Source organism: Hordeum vulgare, chromosome 1H (assembly GCF_904849725.1).
Source record: "Hordeum vulgare subsp. vulgare chromosome 1H, MorexV3_pseudomolecules_assembly, whole genome shotgun sequence".
Classification (NCBI taxonomy): Eukaryota; Viridiplantae; Streptophyta; class Magnoliopsida; order Poales; family Poaceae; genus Hordeum; species Hordeum vulgare.
This window is the reverse complement of record NC_058518.1, coordinates 161449118-161460167: the sequence shown is the minus strand read 5'-3', so window position 1 is coordinate 161460167 and position 11050 is coordinate 161449118. Positions and strand designations below refer to the sequence as shown.

At 48.9% G+C, this 11050-nt stretch overlaps 1 protein-coding gene across 1 annotated transcript; it reads right to left on the bottom strand.

The window, feature by feature from the left end:
- Window positions 1-4227: 4227 nt before the first annotated feature.
- Window positions 4228-7054, bottom strand: LOC123427824 (rhomboid-like protein 11, chloroplastic). Its single transcript, XM_045111962.1, has 7 exons — window positions 6628-7054; window positions 6404-6522; window positions 5883-5968; window positions 5620-5660; window positions 5371-5537; window positions 5214-5276; window positions 4228-4555 (listed from the first exon to the last, which is right to left on the bottom strand). Exons 1-7 carry the CDS (start codon window positions 7028-7030, stop codon window positions 4376-4378), a joined length of 1059 nt encoding a protein of 352 aa, XP_044967897.1. The 5' UTR covers window positions 7031-7054; the 3' UTR covers window positions 4228-4375.
- Between the last annotated feature and the right edge of the window lie 3996 nt (window positions 7055-11050).

Sequence of the window (11050 nt, the reverse complement as noted above, 5' to 3'; positions counted from 1 at the left end):
TCCGACCAAACACAGCGCTAGGCAGGCGGCTAACAGTTTGACGGTGCTAGTAGCGCAGCGCGCTTCCCTGCGCCTCGTCAAGGAGCTGGATCTGCTTGGCCCTCGTGACAAGATGTCGGACGAGGTGGCACGAGCACTCCTGCAACGCTTCGACGAGCTGCTGTCTGACAGTGATTTAGCGGTGATCGCCACCCTTACTCGTCTGGATAGTGAGGCCCTGCGGGTCATGGCTAGCATGATCGGCCCCGATGGAGTAGCCGAGGAGGCCAGGGTGTAACCATGTTAGTCACCCTTCGTTTCTCGCTCCGATGGCGACCGATTATATATCGATTTAAGCTTAAGGTAGGTTCGACTAGAGTTTGTACGGGTAGTGGGTTTGTAACTCTTCGCCGGCGCGTCTTGGGGTCTGTTGGTGGGCGCCGGAGTTCCACTATTAAGTTGGTTGTGTTATTCCTGGGCCTGAGGCCAATTAGTTTTAGTCTTCGGAGTAAAATCAGTGTTCCAAATGAGTGACAAATTTCCACCCATCATGTGATGGAATGTCAGTGGTTTAAACAACCCTGCCAAGAGGGCAGCTGTCGCTGAGATGGCAAGCGCCCACCGTGCAACCATCTTGTGCCTCGAGGAGACCAAGATCTCAGGATGGTCTCCGGAGCTAGTTAGGGAGATTGGGGGAGTGCATCTCACCGAATGCATCGCGCTCCCGGCAATTGGCACTAGTGGGGGCAGTTATTCTCTGGAATAAAGATCTCGCCACCGTCACCTCCCACACTATCGGAGTTTTTATCATCACGACAAAGGTGACCATAGTGGGGCAGGATCACAGTTTCTGGTTATCATCAGTCTACGGTCCGGCGGACGATGCTAGAAAGGACAGCTTCCTTCGAGAACTTTCCCTCTCCGCACCACCAATGTCTGAACCATGGCTCATCAATGGGGATTTTAACCTCAACTACGAGGCACGTGACAAGAACAACTTAATCCTCAACCATAGGCTTATGGGTAGGTTCAGATCGGCAATTGACACTGTGGGTTTGAAAGAGATTAGATGTAAGAACCGCAAATACACGTGGAGTAACGAGCGCCAGGATCCTACCCTAGTAAGCATCGACAAGTTCTTCTGCAACATTCCATGGGAACACTGTTTCCCCTCAGTCTCCCTTCATGCGGCATCCACGGCAACATCTGACCACTGCCCGCTAGTCCTAGTTGACACCACCGCCACACCTCACCCCGCTAGCTTCAAATTCGAGAATTTCTGGCCGAGCTTCCCACGTTTCCACGTCACGGTGGAAAGGGCATGGAATAGACCGGTGCAATCTAATTGTGCTTTCCATCGCCTCAACAAAAAATTGATGAGGGCGGCGCGCGACCTGAAGACTTGGAGCAAGGGTTTCTTCAGCCAGGCAAAGCTTCAATTCCACATGGCTGTGGAAATCGTGCTCCGGAGGACGTAGCACAGGATAGTCGACGTCTTTCCGACGCAGAATTCAACCTTCGCAAGCTTCTCAAGCTCCGCCTGCTGGGGCTTGCGACACTAGAACGAGCTCGCCGGCGCCAAGCCTCACGTCTTACTTGGGTTAGGCTTGGAGATGCGGGAACGAAATTCTTTCATGCCAAGGCCACGGCCCGAAGGCGCAAAAATTTCATCCAGTGCCTCCAAGTAGGTGGCGGGGTTGCCACTTCTCACGAGCAAAAGGAAGAGGCCATCTTCCATCACTTCGAGCAAAACTGGGGTACCAGGGCCGATAGACCACTATCTATCGACTGGACCATCCTCGATCTGCCGTCAGTTTATAATAGAGGGCTGGACAACCCCTTCTCAGAAGAGGAAGTTTGAGAGGCGATAAAATCATCACCGGTAGAGAAAGCCCCAGGCCCGGACGGTTTCACACGGACGTTCCTGAGGTCCTGCTGGGCAATAATCAAGGATGATATCATGAGTGTCTTCAGTAGTTTTTACACCTTATCGAGAGGGGACTTCGGCAGGCTCAACACCGCTATGGTGGTAATCCTCCCAAAAAAAGAGGGCGACACAAGGGTTGAGGACTTCAGACCCATTAGCCTAATCCACTCCATAGCGAAGCTCATTACCAAGGTTCTATCCTGACGACTGTCTACAGTGATTAGCACCATCATCTCCCCGGTGCAATCAGCCTTCTTGCGCTCCAAGTCTACTCAGGATAGCTTCCTTTATGTGCAAAATGTAGTGAGATCACTACACAGGAAGAAAATACATGCGCTATTGCTTAAACTAGATATAGCAAGGGCCTTCGACAATGTTTCATGGGAATATCTGCTAGACGTGCTGCAGCAGCTAGGTTTCCCAGCACGTTGGCGTGACTGGATGGCACTCCTATTCAGTACGGCCTCATCGTCGGTCATGCTCAATGGCACGGTAGGCCGCCCGTTTAGCCACCAAAGGGGACTTCGACAGGGGGACACACTATCGCCCCTCCTCTTCATCATAGCAATAAACATCCTTCACCGCCTGCTTGAGAAAGCAACGGAGATGCACCTGCTAGCCCCGCTGCCGGGGAGGGACATCTCCCTCCGGGTTAGCCTATACGCCGACGACGCGGTCAGCTTTACAAACCCGACCAAAACAGAGATAGACGCCCTGATGGATATTCTACGTAATTTTGGACATGCGTCTGGACTTCACATCAATCCGGCTAAGTCTACCGCCTCAGCCATCCGTTGCGAGGAGATCAACCTACATGAGATCCTAGCAAACTTCGGCGGTGACGTCAAGGGCTTCCCGCTGAAATACCTAGGACTGCCGATCACCCTGTCCAGACTTCGTCTAGTTCACATCCAGTTCATTTTGGATAGAATTAGAGCCAGACTGACAGGATGGAAAGGTAGGCTCCTGAGCATCGCCGGCAGGCGCGTCCTGGTTCGCAGCGTCCTCACCGCTTTACCAACTTTCGCGGTTCCTCGATGAGGTAGACAAGGCTAGGCGACGTTTCCTTTGGGCACAGGACGAGGAACCTAGCGGAGGAAAATGCAAAGTAAATTGGTCGGCAGTTTTCTCCCCTGTGGAGAACGGGGGACTAGGAATCGTAGATTTGAATCGCTTCAGTAGAGCACTTAGGGTGCGTTGGTTATGGCTCTCCTGGACAAGCCACGACAGACCATGGCATGGCATGGCTCTACCGTGCGACGAGGCCGACAGGGCACTTTTTAATGCCTCCACGACTGTCACCCTCGGCAACGGCGCAACGGCATCCTTTTGGCACTGCTCATGGACGGGCTATGGAAACCTAAAGACGTCCTTCCCAAACCTCTTTAGGCACTCCGGAAGAAAGAATAGATCAGTGCGAGAGGCGCTCGCGAACAACAGTTGGATAGCTGACCTCGCCCATGGTGACACAATGCAGCTTTGGGAGGAGGCAATTAGGCTTCATAGATGGATCCAAGATATGGATCTCCACTTACAAGATGGGATTAGAGACACAATCAAGTGGAAACTTCAAGCATCAGGAATGTATTCAGCAGGCTCTACATACAAGGCTCAGTTCCAGGGATTCTTAAAATCCAATTACAAAAGAGTGATATAGACAACCTGGGCACCTGCGCTTAAAGATTTTCACCTGGCTGCTGTTCAAGAACAGACTATGGTGCAACGATCGTCTACAGCGCAGGGGCTGGCCAAATGGCTACTTCTGCCAATTATGCCATCGAAATCTGGAAACATCGAAGCACCTGTTCTGGCAATGCCCGATGTCCCTTGAAGTATGGACACACGCGGCATCACGTCTCGGATGTGCGTCACTGCACCCAGGCGCATGGAAGGACAAAGAAAAATCATCGAATATTGTAGCTACGATGGTCAACAGAGCTTTACCAAACCACAGAAAGGCCATCAAGACAATGGTCATCTTGATCTTGTCTAAAATTTGGAAGGAGAGAAATGACTGCACATTCAGGAACAAGCACGCGGACCTACAAAACATGAAGAATGCAATCACAAGAACCATCAATTTTTGGAGACAGGCAGGAGCAACACTCTTGGAGCCCCTTTCTGGGATCCACCGTGAAATGTCGCCCCCTGTAATCTTCCCCCTTTTTTTGTTTTCTTTCTCTTTCATCCTTGATCCTCGGATCACGTTCACATTTTGTTATCCCCGCATTGCTACCTCCTTTTGATCAATATATGCCAGTCATGAGCTGGGTCTTTAAAAAAAAAAGAACCTCACACTAGAAGTGTGGACACATTGAGTATGAGTGTGGGATGTTGTCCTTTATGATTTCATTTCCAACAGAAATCAGAATTACGTATGAGTGTGGACACATTGAGTAGTACGTACATTTGAAGAAGAAAAATTGTAATGAACGATATAGTGTGTTAGCATGGCGGCTCTAGCTTAAATTAACTTCTTTTGTCCTTGCTATCCTTTGAAGCCTTTGGGCTATCATCATTAGACGATAAGGGGATTCTGTTGATCACAAATACTAATGCAGCACCAATTAAAGCACCCGAGACATGGGCAATGTTGTTTACTTGAAGAGCGGTGCCTGTTACGGTGGTTGCACGTGCAGCTTCCATGACCTATAAGAGCAAAATTGGGGTTAATCAAGAATGTCTGTTTCGTATACAAAAATAAAAGGAAGCCTGATGCACATAGCTCCCGCTTGCGCCGGGTCCGACCACTTTCCCAGGACTCAAACCCGTGGTCACAAGGCAACAACTTTACAGCTGTGCCAAGACTCCCCTTTGGTATACAAAACTAGCAAAATATTGCAGTAAATAAATACTCTGGAAAACAACAGATGCCTGTTTAGAATGCAGGAAGATTACAGGAATCGGTTCATCTGCATATGAACTTATAATCTATCATTCCTGTATTCCCTACTGTCAAATAACCTAGCATTTCACTACCTAGAAATATCCGAGTATTTTTAGTCATGATGGGTGGGAAAATATGGCAATCCCTTTTTGTCCTGTAAACTAGTGATTTCTGACATTGTGAATGTGTGATAAATTTGAAGGAGTGTAATTTTGTGATAATTGAAAATTAGATAGCACTCGTTTTTCAGTAAAATAGAACCATGAATATTTAGGGAGTAATAAAATGAATAGGCGGCAGTGAACAACCCCACCTGCAGATGTATTCATTTCATTGCTGTAACTAAGATATGTTCAACAAACAAATGGGAGTCAGGCAACAACAAATAGTGGATTCCCCACAAGATAGTGCAGTAATTACCTTGTCAACAACAAATTGACCAAGGATAAGGACCTCAAGAATCTTTCTCCAGTCCCAGGACATCTGTTGCAATAAAGGAGCAATACAAAGATTCTAAATAAGATTACTGCTCATCAAGGGAAATACTCTGGAACAGATCAAGTTTAGGCATAATCACCTTTACTAGTACACTAATTGTGAAAAGGCCAAAAACAGCCCCAGATGCTCCAAGCGACACGGACGACGTAGGGAGAACTAACCATGAAATCAAGTTTGCTCCAGCACCGGTGAAAATATAAGACATCCACAGTGCGAAGTTACCCTCCTCCTCTTCCACAAGCTTTCCTGTATATTAAGATGGTAACTGGGCATCCTTTAACAAAACTACAAGCATCAAGCAAAGCATTGCTTCAGGTACCAAACTCACCAAAAATGTACACAAAGAACAGATTGCTTGAAAGGTGATTCCTGTAAGGGATTACAGATAACTGAATAAGTGAAAATTATACATTGCCCCGAAAGAATGTTAAACACTTACAGTCACTGATATATCAGTACAATAACGGAATAAGTACAGTAGTTTGTTAGTTACTGCATATTTGTTTACATTTACAGAGGGAACTAAAATGGAAAGAAACATACATATAAATATATATAAAAATGCAAGCCGCAACAAGAAGTTAAACTGACCAGTTAGCATGGCAAAACGTTGATGTCACAAACTGATACCAAGAAGGGAATGCATGGTACAGGTAGAGTGCCTTTATCTGCCGGATCTGAAATGCAAAGCAAAGGTAACAAATATCAACAAGTAACAATGTGTCCTCAATTTTCATCCAAGTAGTAATATATCCTCATATAGGAATATAAATAATAGACACGCGTTCATAATGTTTGGGATATAAATTCAGTAATTTGAACATAAATTCAGTATTTGATAAAAAATTATGATCGCAAGTTCGCATCATTGCCTGTGCATCCTTCCACTGATCATTTCTTCAGGGTGTTCTTGCAATTAAACAACCATAGTACTTGAAAATTTATGGCCAATTTAATTGAAATGGGATGTATATCAACATAATTCAGCAAGTTGTACAGTATATCTCCCATCACTCTGGTTTCTGCAGATGTTCTACTACCATAGAACGCCAGTTCTCGAGGGCCTACATGGATTTGTGCATATTGAAATAGCCAAGAGATTGCAATGATACCTGTAACAAGTGGTCTGCAACGTAGAGCCCAAGATTAAGCAGCAAGATCCAGAATATGGCGTTGGCACGACCACCCTGCTGCTTCGTGTCCTTGGCGAGCTCCAACTCGGACACCAAATCTGATCACATGTCAAAGATAAAAGAAGAAAAAAACACTCAGAGAACAATTCACACTGCTGCAATCTGCTTACGTCTTGGCAGCAAGGAAGAAGAGGAGGGCTCACCTGAGTGCCGCATTCCGCAGCGGAGCAGATCGCGGCGGGCGGCGGCGACTACAGCCACTAATCGGCGTGTGATGGAGATGGAGGGGGCATGGCGCCGGGGTAGGGAGGGGGTAGGGGAAGGGAGTGGCTTCGAGAACGTCCCCGAAGGCGCGGGTAGGAGGAGCAGCAGCTGCTGCGCCATGGCTCGTTCCTTTCTCAACTCTGTTTTCCCCCTTAGCCTGCTGTGTGGGTTTTTTCGAGACGAGGGACTTATTAGCAAGGGGGCTCCGGTGCCAGCGAAGATTATATTCCGCAAAAGGCAAAGCTGCTCTGTTCCATCCGTGCGATGGAGTTCAGGAATGTATGAACATACCGCTTTTTCCTCATGGAAACATACTGCCCTTTTTTCTTCCTCAGACAACATGACGGTATAAAATAGCGATAAAATTATATTCATATTCATAATTCTTTTTTTAAAGATCCATCAATTTGTTTGTTTCAATTAGATTTAGCAGAAAACAGCGGAAAAAAACAACATGGAAAGGATCAGAAGATCAAAGAGGAAAAAAAGGACAACTCTATTGGCTACAAAACAACACTACACTTACAAGACGGAACGCCATCGCCCACATCAAGGCAACACAGCTCTAACTTGAACGAAGAACTACGAAGAACAAAGCAAGGTTGGCGTCACGAGAGATCACCGAAAGGACAACGTGTCGTCCATCATCGTACGCCACCAGGACCCCGCACCGTAGCTTCGACTCTACAGCAACAGCAATTGAGGTAGTCTCACGGACATGTCAGAGAAGAACTGACTACCATGACCAAAGCCACGCCTCCCACATTGTTCACCATCGTCATCGTTGCCACACGAGCCAAAACCTACCCCAATGTTCGATAGACATGACCAATTAGCACGAGCAACAACCCCGATCTATCACTAGTCCCCCTGACCGGCAAGGTGCTCTTGAAACAATGCCCCAAGAGGTGTGATCTCGTCGCCATCATCGTTCGATCCCATGGGATCAAGGGTTTCGCCCGAGCCACATTGCATAGCAGAGCGAGCAGGAACGCCTCATCAATGCCTTCAAGAAAGGAGCGGCGCCCGCAGGCGTAGTCGTGGCCTGCCCCCGCCCAAAGAACCGGCAACAAGGTCTTCACCCGGCGTTGCACCTCCAACCATGAACCTGGGCCAGACCATCACCGCAGACACACTCCCGATGAACGTCGGCCACCCGCGCCCAACGCCCGCCGACTGCTGCGACCACCTATAGATCTGGACGTCGAGGCCGAGATCCCCATCGTTGCCACCGGTCTGCGTTGGGTGACCACCGGCCTCATGCACCCGACGGTCATCGCGGCCACCTCGCGGAACAGGATGACACGGCCCGAACTGCCTCGCACCGCCCTTGGAGTCCATCGAGCCGACGGCCGCTGAAGTACGAAACCGCTAACTTGCTCCCACGTGACCCCATCCCTGTGCCAATACGCTCACCACGAGCCTTCATGGCGGTGGCCACCCCCAAATCATGCTGGGCCCACCCTGGTGTTACGCCCCCGCATCCCGTGCGACCACCACACGCCAAAGCATTGGCTTGGCGCGTCACCGCCAGCCTCGCCATGCCACCCGCTACATTCGACAACACAACACATGGGCAGAGGAGCTCCACCTTCGTGACCTTCCGCCAGATACGCGTCGCACGCCAGATTCGCGCCACGCGCTAGATCCGCCCCCGCGCACGCCCGATCCACGCCGCATGCACCTACGCCCCATGCGCGACCGCGCACCCGCGCCTCCGTGCGCTGCCTCACCGACCAGACATGCCGGCCCGAGCGCACGCAGCCGCTCAAGCTCCCAACAAAGCCACCGGCCCGCCCCACCAACCTCCGGACAGAAGGAGAAGGGCCCCGCCATCGTCGGGTCGCGCGGGCTTTGCCCGACGATCGTTGTAGGCGGCGGCGAGGGCGGAGGGTGGTGGTTTCGTTGTTCGCACCGGCGTCTAGGATTTGCTCCCGAGCCGCCCACTAGAGCGACGTAGGAGCTGTCAGAGGGGATGATGTGTATCTTCCGCCACTCTCTTCATATCCATAAATCACCTACCAACGACTGCACGTACTGGATCAAGCCTAAGGCACGCCGTTGTCGTTACACCTCCGCCGTCAAAGTTGGACAAATCTTGTTAAAGTAGATAGTCGGGAAGTCTTCGTGCTAAAACCCCAAATAACCGGCACGCCAGAACATCAAAATTTATCGATGAAGAGAAGTGTATATCAGAAGGACACACAATCAAACACCAGACCCAAGCAAATCCATCAAATACAAACACTGATCAAATCATGGAGATCCACTAGAGAGACACCTTCACACGATCTCATGTGAATCTGGACGTGCCATTGGGACAAGAGCTAGGCAGGAAAACCTTATTCCATCTTACGGAAGTCGTCGTCATGGCGTCTTCGTGAGCAGGACGCAAGCACTAAACAAATTCAAAAAGACACACCTAAAAATTAAGAAGGAGCCTTCCCAATGACATGGGTCGGGATCCACTTCGCCTCCATAGCCCTAAGGTCATAGGACATACGGTAGACTAAAGACGGCGTCGATAGGAGTACGAAAACCCTAATACAAAAGTCGTTTGTGAGAGAAGTAAGAAGGAAAACGTTTCTTAACTACCCAATCGTAATTAGTAAAAAGAATTGACACATGGAGCTTTCTTTAGCTAACTACTCCCTTCATTAAAAAATATAAGGTATTTTGTGTTTTTAATATGAACTACATATGGATTGGAATGAATGAACAAGCATATTAAAATGTGCCTATATACACTAGTTTTGGAAAATGGTCAGGACATCTTATATTTGTGAACGGAGGGAGTAGATGATATCCATGGTGGAATTTTTATGCATTATGTTAAATGAGAATTGAATATGAATATTTAAAGCATACGTTATGAGAACTAAAATTGAAAATAAACATGTCACAACTCTAGTTAATGATAATGTATTATCTCAAAAGCCAAGAATTGCATGTCACCATGTTTAATTCTAATAAATTTTGCAATTGAGATAACTCACAACCATGACGTTAACGCGAAAGAACCCCAAACTTTTCTCAATGTATATCCAAAATTCTCTTCTCAAACCCTAAGGTTTAGTCATGATTTCATATGTATATCATTACCGAAATTCAGTTATTTGTCGTCTGCCAGATCTTTGTCGTCGGCTGGCGGATGACAAAGAGAGTCTTTGCCGTCAGCTGCCATAAAGCAGACGGCAAAGAATTGGCAGATGTCATAGAGGGTCTTTGCCATCAGCTGCCATAAAGCAGACGGCAAAGAGCCGCATAGCAGACGGCAAAGCGATAACTGAGCCCCACGTGACCGCGGGGTGGGTAGGCTAAATTTGGCGTCTTCTTTGTCGTCTGCTAGCGGACGGCAAAGAGTCCTGAAGAAGACGACAAAGAGGCCATCCGCCAGCAGACGACAATGCACTAACGGGTACCAACGACCGTCCCGCCCCCACCCCGACCCCTCTCTCTCTCACTCACACACTCCCACTCCCACTCCCCTCTCTCCCCGACGACCACCGCCGCCACCCTCGCGGCCACCGCCGTCGTTGCCCCACCGCCCCTGGCGCGCTGCCGCCCCACCGCCCCTGACGCCTCGTCGCCCCCAATGCGCCCACCGCCCCCGTCGCACCGCCACACCACAGCCCCTATCGCGCCCTTCCTCCCCACCGCCCCAACGCCCCATCGTCCCCGCCACTAGCCGCCCCCGCCGGTGCCCCCCCCCCCCGCCGCCCGCCGGTCACCCTATTTTTATTTTGTTTTTCCTTTTCTTATTTATGTTAAATTAGTTACGTTAGTTTTTTAGTTTATTAGGAAAAACATGATGCCGGGGACTACTACTTGTGGAAGATTTTATTAGGTAAGTTAGTTTTTTAGTTAGGTTAGTTTTCAACTAGCTTATATGTTAGGTTAGTTAGGGCATGACCAACGGGCCACGCTGGACCGGTGCCCCATGCGCCACATCACCTTGCCAAATGCCACCTCCGATGAACCTGTTGCTTGTAGAGGGAAACAGACTCCTGCATAATAGATCGCCTCCTCCCTGACAAAAGCTACCAGGCAGCCCCTGAGGCGATGCAGTGTGAGCTTCAGGTCTATGCTCTGTCTAGGACCACACTGTGGTGATGCACTGTTTTGCATGCAGTGGAGGTTGCATGCGTTGTGTGGTGAGTGAGAGCAAAAAAATATGATGATGACATCAAGAAACTAGCCTCCGTTGAGTGATTGTGGCACACACTATAGCTTCATTTAAATTTATCTAGGTGGAAGAGGTGAGGCAGTACGAAGGTGATGCCTCCATTGTACATGCCCTCAGTTAGCTTGGTTTATTAGGTTAGTTGGGAGATTTCGAAGCAATGACCAGGGTTGCTACTT